The sequence below is a fragment of the Hippopotamus amphibius genome, chromosome 16 (assembly GCF_030028045.1).
Source record: "Hippopotamus amphibius kiboko isolate mHipAmp2 chromosome 16, mHipAmp2.hap2, whole genome shotgun sequence".
In the NCBI taxonomy this organism is placed as follows: Eukaryota; Metazoa; Chordata; class Mammalia; order Artiodactyla; family Hippopotamidae; genus Hippopotamus; species Hippopotamus amphibius.
Genome location: NC_080201.1, coordinates 12,751,824 through 12,776,875, shown reverse-complemented (window position 1 = coordinate 12,776,875; position 25,052 = coordinate 12,751,824). Strand labels below are relative to the sequence as shown.

General features: G+C 48.6%; 2 protein-coding genes across 3 annotated transcripts in view; both read right to left on the bottom strand.

The window, feature by feature from the left end:
- Positions 1-4,066: 4,066 nt before the first annotated feature.
- On the bottom strand, positions 4,067-4,801 carry LOC130839065 (60S ribosomal protein L6-like). The gene has a single exon (XM_057712894.1). It carries the CDS (start codon positions 4,799-4,801, stop codon positions 4,067-4,069), a length of 735 nt encoding a protein of 244 aa, XP_057568877.1.
- A 3,374-nt stretch (positions 4,802-8,175) lies between these two features.
- Positions 8,176-25,052, bottom strand: part of FA2H (fatty acid 2-hydroxylase) — a 50,588-nt gene continuing 33,711 nt past the window's right edge. For both annotated transcript variants that reach the window (XM_057712229.1, XM_057712228.1), the window contains 5 exons: positions 21,551-21,693; positions 20,835-20,941; positions 12,603-12,775; positions 11,021-11,273; positions 8,176-9,667 (listed from right to left, as the gene is read on the bottom strand). In XM_057712229.1, the coding sequence (XP_057568212.1) occupies positions 9,588-9,667; positions 11,021-11,273; positions 12,603-12,775; positions 20,835-20,941; positions 21,551-21,693 (756 nt within the window). In that variant the 3' untranslated portion in view covers positions 8,176-9,587. The remainder of the gene's footprint in view (positions 9,668-11,020; positions 11,274-12,602; positions 12,776-20,834; positions 20,942-21,550; positions 21,694-25,052) is intronic.

Sequence of the window (25,052 nt, the reverse complement as noted above, 5' to 3'; positions counted from 1 at the left end):
AAAGCTACAGTAATCAAAACATTACGGTACTGGTATAAACACTGACATATAGACCAATGGAACAGAATAGAGAACAAAGAAATAAATCCACATATATACAATCAACTAATCTTTGACAAGGGTGCTAAGAATACACAATGGGACAAGGATAGTCTGTTCAACAAATAGTGTTGGGAAAACTATATTCACATGCAAAGAAATTAAATTGAACACTTATTTTATATCACTCACAAAAACAAACTCAAAATGAATTAAAGACTCACACACTGAGACCTGAAACTGTAAAAATTCTAGAAGAAGACATAGGAGAAAAGCTTTGTGACATTGACCCTGGCAATGATTTCATGGGTACAGCACCAAGAGCACCGGTAACAAAAATAAGTAAAATTATATTAAACTAAAAAGCTTCTGCAAAGCAAAAGAAACAACAGAGAAAAAGCAACGTGTGGAATGGTAGAAAATATTTCGAGCCATATATTTGAAAAGTGGTTAATCTCCAAAATATATAAAGAACTCCTACAACTCAAGAGTAAAAAAAAAAAAATGAATAACCTGATTTAAAAAAAAATGGGATAAGGACTTGAACATACATTTCTCCAAAGAAGACTTACAAATGGCCAACTTGTATGTGAAAAAAAGCTCAACGTTACTAATCATTAGGGAAATGCAAATCAAAACCACAATGAGATATCATCTCACACCTGTCCAGATGGCTATTATAAAAGAGAAGAAGACAAAAAGTTTTCATGAGGATGTAGAGAAACCGAAATCCCTGCACACTGTTGGAGAGAAAATGGTGCGGTCATTATGGAAATCAGTATGGAGGTTCCTCACAAAGTTAAAAGTAGAACCACCATATGATCCAGTAATCCCACTTTGGGGTATTTAACCAAAATAGTTGAAATCAGGATTTCAAAGAAATAGCACACCCATGTTCACTGCAATACTATTCACAATAGCCGAGAAGTGAAAACGACCTAAATGTCCATCAACAGATGACTGGATAAAGTAAATGTGGTGTATACCTACAATGGAATAGAATTCAGCCTTAAAAAAGAAGGAAATTCTGCAATATGCAACAACATGGATGAACCTCGAGGACATTATAATAAGTGAAATAAGCTGATCACAGAAAGATAAATACTGCATGACAACTTATAAGAGGTATCTAACACAGTCAAATTCATAGAATCAAAAAGTGGAATGGTGGTTCCCAGGGGCTGAGGGAGGGGGAAATAGGGACTTACTAGTCATTAAGCATCAAGTTTCAGTCAAGAAAGATGAACAGGCTCCAGAGAACTGCATTGTACCAACAGTCAACAATAATATACTGTACACTTTAAACATTGTCAAGAGGGACTTCCCTGGTGGCACAGTGGTTAAGAATCCACCTGCCAATGCAGGGGACACGGGTTCGATCCCTGGTCCGGGAAGATCCCACATGCCACAGAGCACCTAAGCCCGCGTGCCACAACTACTGAAGCCTGCGTGCCTAGAGCCAGTGCTTCGCAAAAATAGAAGCCACCACACTGAGACGCCTGCACGCCACAATGAAGAGTAGCCCCTGCTAATGAAGAGTGACCTCTGCTCCCTGCAACTAGAGAAAGCCCACGCACAGTAACGAAGACCCAACACAGCCAATAAATAAATAAATTTATTTTAAAAAAAATTGTCAAGGGGGTAGATCTCCTAAGTGTTCTTTCCATAATAATAAAAAAAAAAGAAATAAAAGGACTGTAAGAGAATATATGAATAATTGTGCATCAACCAATTAGATAACCTAGATGAGACACACACAAATAACCCAAATGATTCAAGAAGAAATAGAAAAATCTGAACAGACATAACAAGGAAAGAGATTAAATCAGTAGTCAAAACCTTTCCCCCAAAATAAAAGTTCAGGCCAGATGGTTTCACTGGTGAATTCTACAAAACATTTAAAAATGAATTAACACTAATCCTTCTCAAACTCTTTCAAAAACATAAAAGGAGAGAACACTTCTTAACCCATTTTATGAGGCCAGCATTACCCTGATACCACAAGAAAGAAAACTACAAACCAATACTGATGATGAATATAGATGCAAAAATCCTCAACAAAACACTAGAAAACCGAATCCTAGAACATTGTAAAGGATTATACACCTTTATATGACCAAATGAGATTTATTCTAGGAATGCAAGGTGGTTCAACATATGAAATCAATATAATACACCATATTAATAGAACAAAGGAAAAAACCCCATATGATCATCTCGATGCAGAAACAAATTTTGGCAGAATTCAACACGCTTTCATGATGAAAACACTCAGCAAACCAGGAATAGAAGAGAACTTCCTTGATAAAGGACATTTATGAAAAACCCACAGCTAACATCATACCTGATGGTGAAAGACTGAAGGCTTTCTCCCTAAGATCAGGAATAAGAGAAGGATGCTCATTTTCACCAGTGCTGTTCAACATTGTACTGGAAGTTCTAGACAAAACAATTAGTCAGAAAAAAAATTAAGACATTCAAATTGGATAAGAAGTAAAACTATCTCTGTTCACTGATAACATTATCTTGTATGTAGAAAACAAAGTATCCAATAAAAATTTTACTAGAGTTAGTAAAGGAATTCAGCAGAGTTGCAGGATACAAGACTAACACAAAAATCAGTTGTGTGTCTATACACCAGCAATGAAAAATGCAAAAAGGAAATTAAGAAACCAATTCCAATTACAATAGCAGCCAAAAGAATAAATATAACGGGGACTTCCCCAGTGGCGCAGTGGTTAAGAATCCGCCTGCCAATGCAGGGGGCATGGATTCAAGCCCTGGTCCAGGAAGATTTCACATGCCTCGGAGCAACTAAACCCATGCACCACAACTACTGAGCCTGCGATCTAAAGCCTGAGAGCCACAACTACTAAAGCCTGCGTGCCCTAGAGCCCATGCTCCGCAACAAGAGAAGCCATCGCAATGAGAAGACCATGCACTGCAAAAGAGTAGTTGCTGCTCTCTGCAACTAGAGAAAGCCCACACACAACAGCAAAGAAGCAATGCAGCCAATAAATAAATAAATAAAATGAAATAAAATAAAATAAAAAGAATAAATATAACCAAGTAGGTTACATTTACCAAAATGTACTGAAAACTACAAATCATTGCTGATATAAAGAGTTGTAGGAATAAACACCAGGACCACCAATCTCTTGCCAGTGTCTGTATTTACAGAACAACTGGCAGCCAATAAGCAAAAGAACACACTGATGCAGTTCACACAGATCGGCCTCACAGGGTGCTGAAAGGGATGGGAAAGAAGGGGAGAGTGAATCTGGAGAGCAAATCACAAGTAACTAGCCCATCTCATAACTCCTATGTCTGATGTCTTTGTGGGTGTATTTGCTACATGTTGTTTCTTTTTGTTCTTTATAAATTTATTGAGAATTTCTCATTTAAAAAATTTTTTTATTTATTTTTGGCTGCGTAGGGTCTTCGTTGCTGCACGTAGGCTTTCTCTAGTTGCAGCAAGAGGGGGCTGCTCTTCGTTGCGGTGCGTGGGCTTCTCAGTGAGGTGGCTTCTCTCGTTGCAGAGCATGGGCTCTAGGTGTGCGGGCTTCAGTAGTTGCAGGACACAGGCTCAGTGGTTGTGGCTCGCCGGCTCTGGAGCACAGGCTCAGTAGTTGTGATGCGCGGGCTTAGTTGCTCCGTAACATGTGGGATCTTCCCAGACCAGGGATAGAACCCATGTCCCCTGAATTGGGAGGCAGATTCTCAACCGCTGGGCCACCAGGGAAGTCCCTGTTGCATGGTCTTTCTATCAGCATTTACTCATGGTGCCTTCTTTCCCTGTGTGTTTTGTTTTGTTTTTATTGTGAGCTTATAGTCCTTGGAATTTTATCTAGTGGGAATTTTCTTTTTTGGGGGGGACCAGAGTTATTTAATTAGGTTCTCTGTAAGAAGTTTAGAACACTACTTTGTGAGGATAAATTCCATTGGTAAGAGCAAACACAGAGCGGAGGTAGCCCTGGAGCTGAGGAACAGCTTTGATTCTTCGCAGAATCTGTGAGTCCACAGCCTTCTAATTAACCTTGCTCTGCTCTGTAATTTCGTATTTCTCTCTTTCTGTGTCGAAGATCTCACCTTCCTGGTGCCTGGGCTTATGCAGCTTCTTCTTCTTGAAGTAAGCATCAGTGAGATGTTCTGGGATTTTCACACCGTTGATATCAATTTTGGTGGAGGTGGCAACGACAAATTTCTGGTGTGTTCTACGCAGAGGAACTCGATTGAGGGACAGAGGCCCAGTCACAAGTAGCAAGCCGCTGCTCCGCTGCTTCAGGAAAATGACCCTCTTGCCTCTGTGGCGCCCAGTGAGGATGAGGAGAATGGTCCCAGGAGTGATGCTGGCGTGCAGTTTTCTCCCGTGCTTACTGAAGGGCTTTTTGCTGTGACTCAGCTTTCGAGGCACATCTTCAGTAGGATAATACCTAGGCATTTTGCGAAGCTTAACCACCCGGGTACTACCATTCTTGTCACCACCAACTGGTTTTGTGACAGTAGCAAGAACCTTCACCTTCTTTTTCTTTTCAACCTTGGATTTAGCTGCTGAGTATTTCCTCTTGTACAAGGCCTTCCTGGAATACATATCCGATCGGGAATATCTGCCAATTCCTCTCACCAGGACAGGGTTTCGGCTGCAGTGGGGCTCCCCCCTCTTAATCTGCTTCCCCTTTTTAACCTGGCCACCAGCATCAGCCTTCTTAGCTTCAGGTTTTTTCTCCTTAGTATCTGGCTTCTTGGCCTTTTCACCCGCCATCTTGCAAGATGGGAAAGAGAACTAAGGCCCCAGCTTCCGGTCTACCTAGTGGGAATTTTTTGAGGCCTGGATTGAAGTTTCATTTTTTCCACCAAAATTTATAACGGCTTCTCCTAAGAGCCTTGTGGCTCCACCAGCCAGGGATATTTTACACTAAATTTTTGACTTGAGGTGTTTCAAACAATTTTGCTCGGTTTGTGTGAATCCAGGCTTCAGACCTCCATGAAACCTATGCTTGTGGTTCTATATTCTCAAAAGAGCTTTTCTCCACTCCACGCAGGTAATTTCCTTGCAGTGCCCTAGGACGGTGGGTTTATTTCTGGTCCACTCCTCCATTGAGGGTACAGACTTTGGGGTCTGTAGCAGACGCATCGGCAGATCCCTGTTATACCCCTTCAGTCCACTTCTGGTCTTAGCCTCAGTTGTGGTGGAAGGTTCTGTGGGAACTCAGCCACAGTTCTGGTGGGTAGTTCCTAGCTAGCTCACACTCAGCTTGTACTGACTGCATCCCACTTCAAGTGCACCCATCTGTCTTTCTGCTTTTGTTCCAGGACCTTTGTCTGGTTGCGTTGCGTGCTGGGACAGCACATCAGTGAGAAGGGCGTTGACACCAAGGCTCAACCAATAGGAGAGGAAGTTGTGGACAAATGTTCCAGCCTCTTGTCCTTTAGGTGGACAATTCTGGCACGTATCCTGTCTGCTTCTCAAGATGCCCCTGTGGAATCTGTGTGAGAACCTCCCTTACTCATTCTTATTTGCTTCCCCCACTTTCTAATTTTTTCCAAGTCCTCACTGTTTATTTCTGCAATTGCCTCCCAAATAAACTACTTGCATCCCTGTTCTTGCTTTAGGTTGGCTTTTTTAGGGGACCTAAATGAAGACAGCCCTCTACCTTTATGCTTTTGCCAAAACGATATTTTTTCTTCTTTTTCTTATCACTCCTTCTTTTCCCCTGCTATAAGCTGATAAGGTGTGTGGGATGGAGTGCAGATGAGAGTCTTGGCATTTTCCAAATTTCACATTCATCCTGGGGCATCCGTAATAGATAACAGTTCTTTATTGTGCTGTTATTACCTCATTGTAAAGAAATCTCCATCTTTTTTTGCAGCCATCATATTTTTATAGAAAGAACTGGGAAGTTCATATGTATAGTTCCAGCTTCCACTCAAAAAGAGTAGATGAGACAAAACAGTAAGTTAAGAGGACAGGTAAGGGGGAAAGGTGATGCAATTTTACAATCACAGACATCTGATTTCCAGTCATAAGGGGGCAGAGCCTCATGCTGTCACCAGAGGGCAGCAGAGACCAGGGAACAGGTGGAAAACCAAAGTCCAAACAATGTAACCTGCCAGAGATCTGACAGAGACAAGACTGACATTTATCCGGGCCTGTTACAAGTCGGGCTTTGTGCTGGGTATGATTAGAAATAGTGCAAAGTTCAAAGGCAGAGATGGGAGGCCAGAGCCAATTGAGGAGTGGAACCAAGTCAAGTTAAGAGGGCAGTTCTTCAGGTCAGCTGAAGACAGCATGTCTGGAGGTAGAAGCACAATACCAGAAATAAAGATAATGGCTATGGGCCTGTCCTCTGCCAGGGCTGCTGGGCTGTTGTTAGAGAATCAGGTACATTGCTAGGATCATTGAGAGTCCGTCAACCTGCATATTTACTTTACACGGATCAGAATTTAAATGGCCCTTCGCCCGCGTAAATATTAAACTTTCTTGATGATTCTTCTGTCTTCTCCCACTACAGAAATAATCACATGCTCCAAGTTTCAGGCTTTCCTATCATGTTAGATGCGTTGGCATCTTGATAATGTCCCCTACTGGCTTTAGCATCTAATCTTTGACTCCTCCTTGGGTCTCTTGTGCTTAAAGATAAAATTCTATGACTCTAGCAGATGATCAGTAAGTAGGGACTGCACTGTGAGTGCCAAATGGCTTGAGGTTAAGGGCACTATCTATATTCTTCTCTTCTGTAGGGTGGGGCTCATTCTCTCTCTTCCAAAGGTCTTGCGGAAATTCCTAAGCCCCTGGAAGTTACAGCCGGCACAGCTGGAAGCTCTGGGGGAATCTGTCCAATATTCACTGAGTGGACCTTTTCATTAATAGATTGGCTTGTTTTTTTTTTCCCCCTAAATCTTCTCATTATCACGCTACAAACTCACATAGATTTTGGCATTTCTTACTAGCTCTGTTTTAATCTTTTTAAAGAAGTTTTTTTTTTTTTCCCAATTAAGTTTTTGCTCAAACTAGCTCATCTTAGACCCATCTCCGGTGGACTTGCATATTTACAGCTAGTTGATCTCTTCCTTTGCTCCTGCTTTTTGTTTCTTCCTTCCCCCCGGGGTGTGATGCTCCGTGGTTGGATTCCCAGCACCATCTAGGGGCCGGAGGTTGGATTTCTGTGGCTTGCCTGGCCCGATTCCTTCTAGAAGCTTGAGGGAGGAGTGGCTCAGACAGTTCACCCCTAACTTCAGACTGGGAGCTGCTCAATCTGGCAGCGAGAGGCAGCAGGAATGGGGCCTGAGTCTCACAAATAGCAGCTTGCCTCTGCTTTCATTTTTACCTCTGCATCCTTGGGCAGGCGAATCCAGAGCTCGCGTCTGCTGGACTCACTGAATTAGACTCTGAGTGTTGAGGACTTAGATGTGTGGTTTGGTAGGTTCTGCTGGTGGCTCTGATGTGATATCTGGGAAGACATCCCGGAAAACTGTCTCACCCAGACTGAGCTGGCCTGAAGTTCTAGTTGCTACATTGGGCATTTGTTGCTGGAGCCTTAGAAAAGTCAACTAGAATCTCAGCTGGGGTCTGATAAATTGCAGAAGAAATGCCTCTTCTGTGGTGTACCAAGGCAGTTGGCGGGAGTGACATCCCCTATGCCCCCCCCACCCCCACCCCCAGGTACAAGCAGTGAGGGGGAGCTGCTGTCTGCAGAGAATTTAAGAACAGTAACAAGGGAATTCCTTGGCAGTCCAGTGGTTATGGCCCCGTGATTTCACCGCCAAGGACGTGGGTTTGATCCCTGGTTAGGGAACTAAGATCCCATAAGCCCCAAGGCAGAGGCCAAACAAAACGAAACAGAACCCCCTCAAAACAGTAACAAAACTGAGTAAGAGGATAAGGGTTGGTCCACCTTTTTTTTTTTTCTTTTTTTTCTTTTTTTTTTTTTAATCTTCTAAGTATTTTTTTTTTTTTTATGGTCCACCTTTTATCATCACTCTACACCAGCAAGTCTACACAATCTGGTCAGTGATCTAATAAATACTCCTTCCTGCTGGACTGACCTCCCCCGCCCACCCTTCAGCACCTCCCCAGCCTCCACAAAGTCTGGCGAGTTGCTATCAATGAGTAGCACCTCATCTTTGTTGGCTTCTTTTCCAATATTTTTATTTTTCAAAATATACAATTTATTTACACCTTTATTTCACAATGGTAGTTTGTATATTCCAAAATCTTTAAATAACTCCACAGTAAACAGTACAAATCACAGGATCGGTCAAACTGCTTCCCTTCAGCCTTTACACACATCGAGTTTTTAAAAAGTTTCAAGTAGTAACGGTTTGTGGGTAAGAAGGGAACAAAAATAAGACAAAAAAGTTTTTACATAAGCTCGACATGTAGGATTAGAAAGGGCAATCTGAGCAGCTACTTGGTCTGGGGCCAGACTAAGGGTGCTTATATAGTTTATAAATAAGACCCTCTTATGAGCAGCCAGGGTTTTGGTTACGAGGAAGAAAGGGTGGGAACCTCTTCCGCTGGGGTGGGAGGGGCTGGGAGATAAGGCACCGCATCAAGGCTCCTTCTCGGCTTAAGAAGGCACTGGCTGGAAGGGTCCTGAGTGAGGCGGGCAGGGGCCCACCTATGCCAGGTGGAGGTCGAGAATGGCTGGGGATGGGATGGGGCTCCCACCCACGGAACGGTCTATTTAGCCTCCCTTGGGGAAGAGCTTTGTGATTCTGGAGGCCGGGAGAGATGGCTAGAGCAGCTGGTGATTCCTAAAGAAAGGGGCGTGGGCTCCCTCCAGCCTTGAGACCCACAACAGCTACCCTCGGCCCACCTGCACAGACAGGTGAGGGCCAGGCGTGTGGGTGCTGGATGTGTCACAGTCCGAGGCACCTGGGGAGACAGCTGGCATTTGTCACTGGCAGGGGACAAAGGTGCTGCCCCGGGATTGGGGGTGGCCTGTAGGAGGCTTCATGCTTCCTCTTCTTCTGAGAGCTCTTCATCCACCTCCACGTTCTCCAGTCCTCAGGCGAACAGCCAGAGCCACCACATCTTCCCCAGGAAGGGGAGGTGGGGAAGACGAGGGCCACGGCCCCGCAGACCCCGATCTTCGCTGTGAATACTGGCAGCTCCAGCGTGGGGAGGCAGCTCCTGGGGAGCCCAAGGTGCTAAGACACAGGTGGGACACAGGCCTGGTCCCAGGGGTCAGTTGCCTTCATTCCCCTCAGGAAAGTCCCCACCGGCCAGGTCCTGAAGCAGTCCTGTGGGCTAAGGCACTGGGCGGGGCTGCGGGTGGAGAGGCTGGGATGCTCCAGGAAAGAGCTAGTCCCTGAGGACCACTGGGCCACCAGGTGGACGCGACCCTCCTGTGCTGGGTCCGGCGGGCCGTCTCAGGCTCAGCCTTGGGCTTCAGGGTCTCCCCGGCACCCTCCACCAAGCCCAAGGGCCGGACAAAGCCCGCACTGCCTGGCCCAAGCAAACCTTCCTCGCGGGGTCTGGATGGGGGTGGACTGGGGTAGGGGCCACGGTGGGGCTGAGGGCAGGACGGCAGGGCTGGGAGTTGTCACTGCATCTTCGGGTGGGATTCTTCCGGAATAAGGGTGTGGAAAAAGTGATCCCAAAATTTAGTGCTGATGCCAAATCCTAGAGAGGGAGAGAAACAGGGAGAGGATGAGGCGTTCCTGAAGGAGCGGGGTCAATGTGTTCGGGCAGGGAGCCTCAGTGGGGCTAGTGCGTGGGGAAGATTTCAGCATCGGTCCCTGATGGCCTTCCCAACTCTCAGGGCCATCCTGGCAGAAGTCAAAAGCAGGGGACCAGTGTTTCTATAGACTCCCCAAGGATGCGGCTGGAATAACCCCAAATTTCTTATCTGGCCTGTCTTCCTGGGAGAGCCTGGGCACTGCCTGCCTCTTCCCCTCTCTCCCTCACACTCCAGCCGCCTTCTTTTCTTTGAAGATGCCAAGGTCATTCCTGCTTCAAGGCTTCGCACCTGTTGCTCCTGGGATGCTCTCTCTCTCTCTCCAGATATCGGATGCTGGCTTTTCCTAATTTAGGTCTCAGCTCTAATGTCGTCTCTGCAGTAACACCTTCCTGGGCCCAGTGAGCTGGCATTCTGCTATCCAGCCACTAACCCATGTGACTCCTGAGCACTGGAAATGTGGCCTGAGCCATGGAGGGACTAAATTCCCAATTCATTTCCTTTTAATTAACTTACAATGTAAAAACCTATACTCTGTTCAGTTACTGGAAAACTTTTAGGCACATTTGGAGCAACGCATGTGTGTGAATATACTTTTTTGACTGTAAATTTTATAAACTCTAAATATGGATCAAGTATCTCCAATACACATTTAGCCCTTGAAAGGTGACAGGCATGTAAGTGCAAGATACACATCAGAGATCAAAGACTTGACAGAAGGAAAGAATGTAAAATATCTCATTAACAATTTATTTTTTTGGCCACACCACAGGACTTGTGGGATCCCAGTTCCCCAAGCAGGGATCAAACCCGGGCCCACGGCCGTGAAAGCGTTGAGTCCTAACCACTGGACCTCCAGGGAATCCCCAACAATCTTTATATCGATCGCACGATATAAATGATACTACTTTGGTTGTATTTCACTTAACAAACTATATTATTAAAATTTGGTTTAATTTTCCTTGTTCATGTGGCTACTAGAAAATGTAAAATCCCATCTGTGACTCACATTGTGTTTTATTAGTGTGGGAGTCCTCCCCCACTGACATGGTCTCTCTAACATCAACTGGCTTTATTTTCTTTGTGGCACTAATCACTGCCTGAAATGATCGTTGCTATTTATTGGTTTCCTTGTTTGTCTGTCTCTGCACAGCCCCCTGCACCAGGGACTAGGATAGGCGTCCCAGGCTTGCCTTGCTGATTGTGTATCCCCAGAACTGCGCTGGCCCTTGCTAGAAGCTCAGTGGTAGCTGTCAAAAAAGACATAAAGGAGGGGGAAGGTGTCAGCGCGTCCTCACCTGACCGCTGATGTGCAAAGTGGTGCTTGACGTGGTGCGCCTTCAGGTTGTACAGGTAGGAGCCCTTGTGTGGGGAGCCGAAGTGCAGGTAATAGTGGATCATGTCGTAGATGACGTAGCCCAGGAGGCCCCCTGCAAACACAGTGCCCCCCACTGCCTCAGGCAGGATGAGCCGTAAGAACACGTAGAAGAAAGCTATCACCAGAGAGGCTGGCACAGGGGGGAAGACCAGGCGGGACTCGTCAAAGGGTGCCTGTGGATGGAGAGGCTCACATGTCAGGACACAGCCCGGGGCCCCAGGGCCTGCCTGTGGTCACACACAGCACTATGGCCCAGGGACGTTCCCACGGGGGATGGCAAAGAGCAGCCCAGACAGTACAGGGAGGGCGTAGGCTTGGCACCCTCGGTGGCTTTGGGGAGGGCGGGCCACCAAGCCTGAAAGCCCTGGAGCGTCTGTCCTGCCCCCAATTTCCAAGCCAGGATGGGACCTGGAAAATTGTCCAAGAAAACAGGAGTGGGTGTGATGTGGGACTCACAGATCAGAGTCCCTCTGTGCCCAAGAGGCTGCTTTGGCTCTGGAATTTTTTAGGTGCTAGAGAGGACCCCCCACCCCTACCCCAAGTACCAGGCGGGGCACCTAGATGAGGCCTGATGGTGATCCTGGAAGTGTTAACAGGCAGGTCTCCCCACCCCAGGTGGCCTTCTTTGTTCCAAGGGGGTGTTGTCACAGTGAACCAGACAACAGAAGAGCCTAGCCTTTGGCTCTAGAGCTTCACAAGCCAAGGGCCTGGCAGACAGGTAAGATTTTAGACTGTGTGAGTATTCTGAGAAGAGAGAGACCCTCTCTGGGCTGAAAGAGGAGAGAGAGAGAGAAATCAGGCGACAGAGAAAGAGTCATATACTGACGTGGGCCTCCCTCCCCTCTGAGCGGGAGCCACAGGACCTGTGGGGCTGTGTGCCAGAACAGCTCCTGGACAAAGAAGGAAGGAAGGCGACAGGGAGGACAGAGACCCTGGGACAGGCTGAGAACAGCACGGTGCATGGACAGAAAAGCAGCAGGGGGAAGCAGCTTCCTCTGGGTGGACCTGGCTTCCAACCCCAGCTGCTGGGACCATCGTGTTGCTCTTGGGGAGCCCCAGGGGGGTGGATGGCTGAGAGCACAGATTCTAGAGTCCAAAGGGCACAACATCTGGGTGTGACCTTGGGTGAATTCCTTACTTCCTTTATTTCCCAAGCCTCAGTCTGCCACTCTGTGGAATGGGGAGAACTGCAGCACCACCTTCAGAAGGAAGCTCCACAAGGGCAATGATTCTTGACTGTTTTGTTCAATGGTGTCTAGAACAGTACCCAGAGCACAGTGAGTGCTTAAGGGGGCATTTGTCGAATGAATGAATGAATGAGTTGTGAGGATTAAAGTTGGACACGCATGCTCACTCTGTCCACGCCTGGTGCAGGTTAGGACCCAGTCACACGTCCTTGATTTCCCCTTGATCTCAACCTGACTCCCAGCAAGATGGGCAGCTCCCGTGGGTGGATGACAGCCACAGGGCCCCCAGCGGGGTGGGGAACCTGCCCTGCTCACCTTGTGGTGCTGGCCGTGCAAGACGAAGTGCAGCATGATGAGGTAATAGCTGTCGCTGGGGGGCTTCATGTGGAACAGGAAGCGGTGGATGAGGTACTCTACGAGGCTCCAGAGGAGCATCCCCAGCACGAAGAGGCCCGGGAACGTGGACTCAGGCATGGCTACTGAGTACTCTGCAGGGGGACAGGAGAGAGCCGAGGTCAGGGCAGCTGGCCCCAGGCACAGTAGTGCCTCGTGGCTCCAGATGTCCTGCCTCCCGGCCCCGTCACCTTGGAAGCTGCTGCCCTCTGCCCAGCAGCCATGCGGTCCAGCCCCACTATTGGGGCCTCTGAATGAAAATGGGAAGGAGGCTGTGAGGGTCTGTGTTGGGCTCAGGAGGGGTCCTCACAGAGGACTATTAATGTGGTGCAGTATGTTGATTTCAGATGTTGAACCACCCTTGCATTCCTGGAGCAAATCCCATTTGGTCACAGTGTATACTCCTTTAATATGTTCTAGGATTCAGTTTTCTAGTATTTTGTTGAGGATTGTTGCATCTATATTCATCAGTGATATTGGTTTGTAGTTTTCTTTCTTGTGGTGTCTTTGTCTGGCTTTGGTATCAGGGTAAGATTTGGCTAGAGATCTGAGATCTTCCTTAAAGGGACTGTAAGAGGGACAGCTATGGCTAACGCTGGACCTTTACCTGGTGCTATGGTCTGAACCGTGTTCCCTCAAATCTATATGTTAAAACCTAACCCCCAAGGTGATAGGAGGCGATTAGGTCATGAGGTGAATAGGACTAATTCCCTTATAAAAGAGGCTCAAGAGAACTCTTCCTCTTTCTGTCATTCGAGGATACAATGAGTCTTTGACCTACAAGAGGGCCCTCACTTGGCCATGCTGAAACCCTGATCTCGAACTTCCCGCCTCCAGAATCATTAGCAATCGATTGCTGGTGTTTACAAGCCACTCTGTCTGTGACGTTTTGTTGTAGCAACCCGAGCAGACTAAGACACCAGAAGAGAGTGACCTTACCCCCAGTGGCGTGGCGGAGAGGGAGGGGAGCTCCTGAGGAAGCCAGCAGAGCTGGGGGGTTGTTGGTGGGAGCCATTAACAAGCAGGGGCCGGGGGGCCAGGAGGGCCCGGGAAACCCAAGGAGAGATACCCCAATGGACAATCCTAAAGACCATAGCACTTGAGGAAGACGTGAAAAACCCGAAGATGCTCAGCTCAGAGACCAGCAGACTGGAGAGCTGGAACTGTCATCACGTGTATGGTCCCCCATGCCCAGCCCTCAGAGGACCGCCTGCGGTCCTTCCGGCTCTCATGTCTCTTCTCCACTTCATCCATTCTTTTGATTTCATCCATTCCGCGACTTCGGCTCTCATCACTGTTTTCTTCAGGTTTATCTTTACCTTCTTAGTTTTACTTCTTTTCTCCACAAGCTATTGCTTTGGCTATACTTTCTTTTGTAAGAAGTAGCAGCTTTATTGAAATGTAACTCACATACCTTACAATTCACACATTTAAAGTGTACAACTCCATTGTTTTTAGTATACTCAAAGTTGTACAACATTACCACAATTTTAGAACATTTTTTCACTCAGAAGGAAACCCTTTACCCATTATCAGTCACTCCCCATTTCCTTCAACCCCTACCATTTCTCAGAGTCAGGAAACCCCTAATCTACTTTCTGTCTATTGCATCTGCCTATTCTGGATATTTCAAATCAATGGAATCATATAATATGTGGTCTTTTATGACTGGCTTTTTTTTTTTTTTTTAATTGGCTGCGTTGGGTTTTCGTTGCTGCACACGGGCTTTCTCTAGTTGTTGTGAGCGGGGGCTACTCTTCATTGTGGTGCACAGGCTCCTCATTGTAGTGGCTTCTCTTGTTGTAGAGACCAGACCTAGGCACATGGGCTTCAATAGTTCTGGCACATGGGCTCGATAGTTGTGGCTCATGGGCTCTAGAGCACAGGTTCAATAGTTGTGGCGCACGGGCTTAGTCGCTCTGTGGCATGTGGAATCTTCCCAGAGCAGGGCTTGAACCTGTGTCCCCTGCATTGGCAGGCAGATTCTTAACCACTGTGCTATCTAGGAAGTCCCTATGACTGGCTTCTTTACTTACAATATTTTCAAGGTTCATCTGTGTTGTAGCATGTATCAGAACTTCATTCCTTTTTAAGACTGAATAATATTCCTTATTAATATGGGTGTACCACATTTGTTTATCCACTCATCAGCTGATGGACAGCTGGGTTGTTTCCACTTTTTGGCTATTATGAAGAATGCTGCTGTGAACATTCATGTGCACGTTTTTATGTGGACATATGTTTTCAGTTGTCTTGGGTATATGCCTAAGGGTGGAATTGGGGGAACCTACTGCAACTATGTTTAACTTTGGGGGGAACCACCAAACTGTTTTCTAAAGCTAGCCATTCTCTTTTGACCTCAGCTGCCCCCATGACCTCCCAAGCCTCGATCAGCATAAGAACCTGTCTCTCCACTCCACACCCAAGCTGCTGAACTTGGAGGAGACGTGTGTAGCCATGGGTCTGGGTGCCTTCAACCTCATCAGGACCTCAAACACTTCCTGGCGATCCTTCTATGTCTCCAGGTTCGGCTCCCTCCCCACTGCCCTCAAACATCCCCCGATCCTTCCACCCAGCCTCTTACTTCACAGAGAAAAGATGCCTTGGGGTGGAAGAGAGGAAGGGGGAGAACAGCTCCTTCACCCCCCACCTTCAACCACACCTGATTGTGCTCCAACCCTGAAACTTCGTTCTTGCTCCTCAGAGAAGTGTGCACCCAGGTACCTGGGCACTGGATGATGGTGGTAATAATAATAATAGTAGTAGTAGCAGCAGCAGATGTGTCTTGATCAGTCCCTATGTGCCACATGCTGTTCAAGTGCTTTACATGGATTACTTCATATCTCACCTCGCTCCAAACTTGCGAGGGAAGCACTGGCATTGCCCAAGTGAGTGAGGATGTGGAAGTACAGACAACTTACATCACTAGTCCAGCTCACCCCACTAGGCAGTGCACAGCCCTCAGTCTGCCTCCCCTCTAGCCCCTCCATCCCAACCAAGCACACTGAGCATCTTTAACTTCTCCACTGGCTCTTCTGCTCATCTTTAAGACTTTTCCATCATAGACAGTCCCTTCATATTTAAGCCTGCTGAAAAGGTTGGCTAGGCTCAAGTCTACTTCACTTCTTCCCATTCGCTCAAGCCCCTAAAGTCTGTCTTCCACAAAGAACTGCGAAGGCCATTCGTGATGTGTTTCCCGCCAGATTGAAGTGATTTTTTTTCAGTTCATCTCTAACTTGGCTGTGGCATATGACATTGGTGACCACTCTATTTATTTATTTATTTATTTGGCTGTGTTGGGTCTTTTTTCGTTGTGCACAGGCTTTCTTTAGTTGTGGCGAGCGGGGGCTACTCTTCGTTGTGGTGTGCGGGCTCCTCATTGCCGTGGCTTCTCCCGTTGCGGAGCACAGGCTCCAGGTGCATGAGCTTCAGTAGTTGCAGCACATGGGCTCAACAGCTGTGGCTCACGGGCTCTAAAGCACAGGCTCAATAGTAGTGGCACACGGGCCTTGTTGCTCCGTGGCATGTGGGATCTTCCTGGAGCAGGGATCGAACCCATGTCCCCTACATTGGCAGGCGGATTCTCAACCACTGCGCCACCTAGGAAGCCCACCACTCTATTTTTGAATCTGTAACTGCATAAGTTCCCAACCTGAGGTTTATGAACACCCAGGGAGTCCTCAGTTGGATTTCAGAGTGAACCTGCTGACACGGTATCCCAAATGATGCGTCTGTGTGCATCTTTCCGGGGAGCGAGTCCACAAATTTTCAGATTCTCAAAGGAACTGGGACCAACAAGGTTTGAACACACAGCTCCACTCCCTGCCTGCTGGGACACTTGGCTTTTCTCCTCTTCTCTAGATGCCCTTTTCAGGTTCCATCGTGGAAACTGCCTGTCCCCAGGGTCAAAACCTTGACCCTCCCCTCTTCACATGCTCTCTGCTTGATCTAGGATGTCAGCCACACCCACCAGCTGTCAACCCCCTAGATCTATGCCTCCAGTCCAGCCATGGATGGCCACTTGCTACTGGGCATCTCCATACAGCTGTCTAGAGCCCCGCCTCCAAGGTCAGCAGCTTCCAAATGAAGCCAATCATCTTCCTCTTCCTCCCTGCCCACCCCATCACTCCAGGCTGCACCTCAGTGACTTCCATGCATTATCTAAGGCTCGACTTACTCCTCTCTCCCATGTCCAACCTACCACCAAGCTCTGTCAGCTCCCTCTCCTTAATATCTCTTGGCAAAGTACAAAAAACAGCCAGACACAAAAGATCACATATTGTAGGAGTCCATGTATGTGGCATGTCCAGAACAGGCAAATGTGTAGAGACAGAAGTAGACTGGTGTTTGCCTGGGGCTGGAGGAGGGGGGAAGCGGAACAGCTGCTCAGTGGTGGATGGGGTATCCTTTCGGGGTGATGAGCACATTTTGGATCTAGACAGAAGTGGTGGTTGCCCGACATGGTGAAGGTACTAAATGCCACTGAATTGTTCACTTCAAAATGGTTAATTTTATGTTATATGTATCTCACCTCAGTCAAAAAAAAAGTCTCTTGGGTCAGTTCACTGGTCTGACTCCCCCGCTGCCTTGTCGCCCAGGGACCGTGTCAGCTTGCTACTCCAGCTCTCTGCCCTTACATGCTGTTAAAACCCTCCTCTGGTGCCTCGGTTCTCCTCAGGCAACGTCCAAATCCCCAGCCTGGCACTCGAGGTGCCTTGAGACCCAGCCCTGCCAGCTATATCCCTGCCTCACCCTGTACCGGGGCCAGGCCGAACCACTCAGGTGCCCCACGTTCCCCACCCCCGCATGTCGTTTCCTTCATTGGAATTCCCTCCCTCCCTTCCTCACCCCACGTGTCTCCTCCTATGAGAAGCCTCTGCAGGTGCCCTTTGCCCTGACCTGGGCTGGGTTCAAGGCCCTCCACATCATCCTTTATCGTGCTGCACTGTGGCTGCTGCTTCACTCATTCGTCCCCACCAGCTTATGAGCTTTCTATGGGCAGAGTGGTTATGTTGTTCTCCGTCTCCTGTGCTTAACACAGCAGGTGCTCAGACACTTGTGGGAGATTCACGGGCAAACCCAAGGCTCTCTGGAAGGCTGGACACGGGTGAGATTTGACCCGTGCTCTTCCAAGGGCAGAGTAGAGGCAGCCCCTGGTTCTGTTTAAGGAAGCACTTCTCAAGGGCTGTGCCCAGTGTGAATGACCACAGGGAACTCCTGAGGAAGGAGAGAGCCCAGGAAGGTGGGGAGGAGAGGTGGCCTTCCTGCTCTTTGGACCAGATTCCAGGCCCAGGGCCATTCGGATAGATGGTTCCAAATGAGTCTCTAAGCTAAGGAAGGATTTTTCATGCCTCACCTGGAAACTAACACGCAATGCAGCTAAGATTCAGTCCCCAAAGGGCCCGGCTCTCTTGAATCAGGTGTTCAGCTGGTCTGACATCTCTCATCAGTGGGGCCTGCTGTGTCCACAGCTGGCACAAGACACTTGCCTGACAGCCTTGCCTGCGAGTGGCCATCTGGCCTTGGCTGGGCTGATCTGGTTGGCCAGGGCCCACTTTGAGGGAAGGCTGGGCACCTCTGGCGTCCTTCAGGACACTCTGGTGAAGAACAGGGAGCATGGGCTTTGGATTTGCAGACCTGGGTTCAGATCCTGGCTCTGTACCATCTACATGGTTTCTCAACAGTAATGTAAAATATCCTACCAATCGTGAAGGGCTGTTGCTAGGACAGAGGGAATATACCCTGATTATGTGATAAGTATATATCTTATATATAAGAATAATATATTGTATATTAACACTTATCATAATAATATAATGCTCCTCATAAATAATAAGCAGCTACTATAATTTTTAAATATAATGAGTCAAAGTATATCTAAATTCCACCCACAGTCCTCCTTGTACTGCGTTTTCTTGGTTCTCCTTGCAGGGCTCTGGAGAGTCCCTGGTGGGGAGTGAAGGAGTCTCTCAGCTCCCCTGGCCCCCCACCCGAGAGTGCAGGAGCCCTTCCTCGCTGTCTAACTCTCCTGCCGGTAGGGAAAGGACTGGACATACAGAAGCATTCCCTGGCCACAGACTGTGGTCCTGACCTTTGCTGGGGCTCCCACCACATTTCCATTAGAGGCCTGAATCCTTGTCTAGGACGCTGCTCTGCGCTCACTCTAATGTGCCTCCGGGAACTGCACTGGGGGCCAGCCTAGATGTGCAGAGCCCTCTGCTTTCCAAAGCATTTTCACACACGCACCTAGGAATTTCAGCCTTGCCCTGGGGTCTCCGTGCAGCTTCCACTGCTCCTTGGCACCCTGAGTCTTCTGCATTTACTCCAGTGCACCCTTTGTCCAGCAGCTGCGCTGGGACCCTGCTGAGTCTCCACTTGCTTTGCTTTGTGGCTCTGTTTCTTTCTGCCTGTGGCCTGTGCCTTGCCTGACGAGCTGGGGGTGAGAGAGGCGTGTGTGGCTCTCATGCCACCGTCGCTGGCAGCATGGTCACAGGCCCACTAACCCCCTACACTAGACCTTTATTAGACAGCACACTTCTGCTCTCTGTAGAGGCCTGTGGTTCTGACCAAGCCGTCAAATCGCTCTCCCCGCCTCGCAGAAGAGTCCCCTCCTATAGGTCAAGTCTCCGCCCGCCCCCTCACCCCAGCATCACCCCTGTCGGCCCATCAGGCCGGAGCTGGTACCGAGTGGCATCTCTGGAGGAATCCTGCAGAGGGACCTGAGCCAAAGCTCTGGCATCCCCTTCCCCCTCCGGCTCCAGCCCTGGCGGCCCTGCCACTGTTGGTGATTGTTAGGCGAGCGCCCGGCAGACAGTGGGCGATTCAGTGAGCAGGCCGTCTGAGCAACAAGCCCTGTGCTGTGCCTGAGCTATTCAGCGTGGGCAGAAAAGGGTAACCTTGGCTTGCGGGGTGCACACATTAACCCTTGGGGACCGGGAGCAACCTGGGCTCTGGGGGACTTCCTGCAGCTGGCTCAGCCCTGCCCCATCCTGGACCAGGTGGGAAAACTGGGGCTCCCGGCGCTGTGGCCATGGCCCCTCTCATCTAAACCATTCAGTCCTCAGCTTATCCTCCTGGGGAAGGCGGGAAGGAGAGAGCCTCGGAGAGTGGAGAGAAGGAGGCTGAGTCTGGCAGAGTGGGGGTTCAGAGGCCAGAGGCTCACAGTTGGACACGCGATGTGATCAGGAGAGGAAAGCCCACCTGAGCTATTCCCAGCACCCCTCTCCCACCTGTCCCCCCAACTGACCTCCATCTGAGCCACTCGGCATGAGCTAGCACTTCCTCAAGGCAGGCTCTGCCAGGATGGACAGACTACCTGGGCAGGTGGCATGCACCTGGAGGCCCTAAGTAGGCGATGAACTTGGGAGGCAGGCTGGTAGAGTAGGCCAGGCCCAAACCCATGGCTGCCCTGAGAGATTCAGCCTCACAGCCTCTTTGGAAGTCACCCCACGTCAGCCCTTCTCTCTGTCCCCTGCCCACCTGGGTGGCACCTGGCATGTACATTCTAGCCACGTGACCCTGACTTGCTCGCTTGACTTCCTGAGGTTCCATTTCCTTATCTCTAAAAGGGTGTAATGACAGTACCTTCTCGTGGGGCTATTGGGAGGGTTCAATGAGATGGTCCCTGGAAAGTGCCAGGCACGTGATAAGTGCTCAGCAGAGGTTAGTGGGGTTGCTACTCAGAGTCAGGGCTTCTGCCGATGGGCCTTTGTCCCAGGGGATACCCTAGGACACACTAGGATCTTTCTCTCGCAGGTTCTAATCTGTGTTCTGTGCGCAAACCATTCTGAGTTCAGCTCTCTGCTGTGCCACCTGGTGCAATGAGTTCAGTTTCCTGACAAACAATCCCAGGTCACACTTTTTCTGTCCTTCGATTCAGTGAGAAATGCCCTTCTTTATTGCTATACCACTTGATAAAATGATTTCATTTAGTGTCTGCTATTGTGTGGCTGGTTGTTTTTTAAAATCCATTTTGTGGAGGGTGGGAGGTCTGACATTTCTTTAGGAAGAATATTTCTACAGATAGAACTCATTTTAAAATGTCTGCAATGTGGTTTAAGGTCCTCTGTTCTCAGAAACTCAGGACGAGGGAAAGCACCAAGGTCTTCCGCCTCCAGGAACCATGGGAACAATTCAGGAAGGACCCGACATTACCTGTGGTGAAGGACGTGAAGAGTCGGACGTTGCCCTGGGCCAGGGCTCGGTAGTAGAACCAACTGAGGTACAGCATCAGGGGAACCCAGATGATGGGGACGCTGTACCTGCAGGAAGGCCATCAGGGTAAGAGAGAGATACATGCACAGAAGCTGGAGAGGGTCCAGCTTCCCTAGAGACACACCTCTCAACTAGAGGGAGGATGAAATGATACCAAAGCATGTGCAGAAAGCATATGGAGACCTGTGGTCAAAGGGACACTGCTGTGGTGGGTGGGGAGGGGAGGAGGAGAAAAGAAGAGAGAAGCTGTGAGTCTACCAGCCTCAGTCTCTGAGATGAGTTACTGGCAGGAAAAAAAAGAGTCCCTGTGGTTACTGACAGTGCAGCTGGATAGGTGCGGACCTCTTGTGGCAGAGGAGCTAATTACAGGCAAAGTAGTCTCCCACGGGCAGGGGAGGCTAGAAACTCCTCACAGGAGTCTGGAATAGAAGAGGAGTGACATTCAAAGTGGTTTCTGGCTGCATGTTGGGTTGTCACTCAGTGGACAAAACCATGCATAGGAATGGATTACGCCTATGGTATGTTCCACTATTGCCAAGAGCTTACAGTACAGCTCTGGGCTCCAGGGAGCGATGCAATTAGCCCTTCCCCTTTGCATTTGGCTGGCACCATCAGAAGAGGGGGAAAGCCCACCATGACCCCAGAGCAGGGCTCACCAGACAGTCTTGCTGAGGGCCTCGATGAGGTCTGAGTGGAAGAGGCGGATGGGCCTGGTCACTGGCTGGTGGACCCACTCATCGTACTTCTCTCCCAAGTGGCCTACCTGCCACAGTAGGGGCCTCCGCCAGTCTACCAGGTCCTGCAAGAGAAAGTCAAGTGGACACTTGAGATTCACATCTGTGCACATTCATTCTCCCATCTCCTGGTTACAGCATCCCAATCCCCAGCCCCACCTCAGCTGGTGCAATGAGCCATCAGACACCCTCTCCTCTTGCTGGGATTACTAGGTTGGCAGGGCATGACCCTGGAGTTGCCAGTGGAGCCTGCCTGAGGACTAAATCAACACAGAGGATAGCCAAGCCAGGAGCTGGAGACACTGAATCCTGGTGATGACATCTGAGTGCCCAGATTCAGCCATGCCTGAAGCTCGAAGTCTTAACTAGGATTCCTTAGGTACAGGATCCAATATATTCTGTGCTAGGAATCAAGTAGGCCCTATTTCCTCCACCAAGGGCTTTCTTCTTAGTGGTGGCCTGTGCAATTCATTCTTTCACCCATTCAAACAATCATTAATTCAGCACTTTGCTTGATATATATCCATATTTCTGTTAGTTGCTGGGAAGAATAAACAACAATGTAATAGACCACCTTTGCTTCACATTGCTTAGTGCTGAAGCAGAGTTCAGTCTCTAGAGTCAGGCTCTATCATTTACTGTGTGACCTTAGCAAAAATTACTTGACCTCAGTTTCCCTAGCTATGAAATGGAATAATAATGGTACTTGCATAAAGTACTCAACAAGGTGAGACATGCCAGGCAAGGTAATTTAATGGTGATGCAGGCAGGCTGAGGTAAGGAGTCAGAATGATTGGTACAAATGCCCAGGTCTGGGGTAGGAGAGGAGGGCCTTGCACAGAATCTGGGGTTTGGGTTGGAGCTCATACAATATGGAAGACTTGGGAAGGGGGAGAGGAGAAAGGAGGTGGGGAGGGAGTATGGGCATAGATGTGGAGTTGAGAACGACTGTGGCCCATTTGGTTCCTTGACATTGGTCTGTGGGGCAGTAGAAAGAAATTTGCTGAGGGCTTTAGATGACAGAACACCCAGCATCAGGCCCAGGAGTTGTCACTTCATCTTCCAGGCCAGCTGTCTCCAAGGTGGGGATGTATGTGAATCTCAGGGGTACTCACAGGCTGATCCCCAGAGGTGGGGAGAAAATATTAGAGACTATTTTTGATATATTTATTTCATATATAAAGTATATTTGAATATTTTCTAGTGCACATAATACAAGAGTACATTAGCTTATGCAAATAATTTGTAGATAATTAAAATGGACATATATTGGAAAATGAGCTCAAAATGTTTTACTTAATAGGGATGCAAAGTCAAAAAAGTTTGGAGGCTGCAGCTCTAGGCAATGGGAAGCCCTTGAAGATTTCTGATGAGTTGGTATATTGACGATTAATCTAGATCAAAATCAGTAAAGAAAAATGACCTTGGAGTTCGGCGAACACCTTCAAAGCCCGACTGCCATTTATCAGCCATGGCATCCTGGGCAAATGTCTTTCCCTCTCAGAGCCTCTCGCTCTCTTGCCCGTAAAGCCGGGTGTGCCTGGACCCACCACCCACAATAGGAGGGAGGGTGCAATGTGCACAGCGTCAGTGGGTGTCAGTGAATCTCCAATGCAGGGAGTTAGGCCACTGCAGGTGCAAGGGAGGCGGTGTCAGGAAAGGAATGGAGAGGAGCAAGAGATGCATGTGGAGGAAGAGCACTGAAGCCTGGGAGGAAGAATCAGTAGCGATTCAGAAACCCACCTGCCCTCAGCCCCGGCTGGACCCTCATCCCTGCACAGGCCTCCACGCCAAAGCTGGCTCGACCCCAGCAGGGCTCCCAGCCCCGCCAGAGGTGAAGTTAGCCTTGCCATTACAGCCTTGGCGCAGGAGGCTGGGGGTCACAGGGCCAGTGGGGAAGGTGACCGAGCCCTCTCTCTGTGCCAGCGACCAGAGGGAAAGGCCCAAAGATAGTTGCGGTTTCTGCCATGTGAACTTGGCAGGTCGCAGGTGCTGGCTGCCTTCAAGGTTCTCAGGCTGGAAGATGGCCCAGGTCAGCCCGGAGCCGTCCCAGCCAGCACCAGTTAAACCAGGCAGGCATCCAAACGCGGCCTGTTTGTTGTGCTCCTCCTGGCCCCGTCCCCGTGTCTCCTCGACAGCCTTTGGGTCTAGCAGCAAATGAATTACTGGGTGTGGGCCAGCTCATTCCTCTGCCTCAGGTCACCACACACACAGACAGACAGACAGACACACAGACAGACAGACAGACACAGACACACACACACACACAGACACACACAGACAGACAGACACACAGACACACACACACAGACATACACACACACACATTCTTGCACCACCAGGAAAGAGAACTGGAGGAAGAAGCTAGTGGCCTGTGTTTATATTTCATCTTGCAACAGCCTGCAGAGCCCCACCTCAGCCAGGATCACAGTGAGAGCCTGAGGCTTTGTCCCAGTTACAACAACACTGAGGGCTGAGAGTCACAGAGCACTGGGTTATGTGCTAGGCATGGTTGTAAACACTCTGCGTGAGTTAAATCCTTTAATCTCCACCATACCTCTAACTAGGCGGGTAGTGTTATTGTTGTCATTTGCAGATGCAGAAATGGAAGGTGAGTAACTTGCCCAGGGCTGCCCAGTTAAGACTTTCTGATAAATTGGCCCCTTCATCATTGGGAAATAGTCCCTGGTAATACTCCTTGTCCTTCCTTATGCCTAGTGTTTGCGTGGTCTTTCCCCACCCTTTTACTTTCACCCTGCACGTGTCTTTACATTTAAGTGCATCTCTTGCATACACTGTATAGTTGGGTCTTGCTTTTCTATCTAGTCAGACACTCTCTGCCTTTCAGTTGGAGTATTCAGTCCATTTACATTTAATGTTGTCTTGCTATTTGCTGTTTGTCTCCTCTGCTCTTCCCTTCTTGACTTGTTTGCATTAAAGAATTCTATATTATCTGCTCTACTGGTATTTTAGCTATGCCTTTTTGTATTTTTCTCAGTTGCTGCTCTAAGGATGATAATATGCTTCCTTAGCTTATCACCATCTATCTCAAGTGAAACCCCCGGTGTTTATATGTTCCACTTTTGCATGTTACACACAACACTTAATTCAGACTTAGGTACCTTAGACAAGGAATGTTTCCAGCTGTGGCACAGGGATGTGAACAGGTAGGCCTCTCTCTCAGCCAAGCAGTGGTTTGGGCAAATTTTTTGTGTTGATCCGTTTTGCCCTTATTTTGTAAAGCAAGCAGAAAACAGCATGGGATTTATAAGCTTAATTCAGTTGAGACCCAGGAAGAAATGTCTAGGTGAGCACCAAGCAGGGATTCCAGCCTGAATCTAACACCCTGTTGTGAAGGGAACAGAACAGAGACAGAGAATGTATGGAGAGCTGGAGCCAGATGGCTGAAGAGCTGCTTGTTTAT

Coding starts and splice junctions, on each gene's coding strand:
- LOC130839065 (XM_057712894.1), bottom strand. CDS start 4,801: ATGGCGGGTGAAAAGGCCAAGAAGCCAGATACTAAGGAGAAAAAACCT.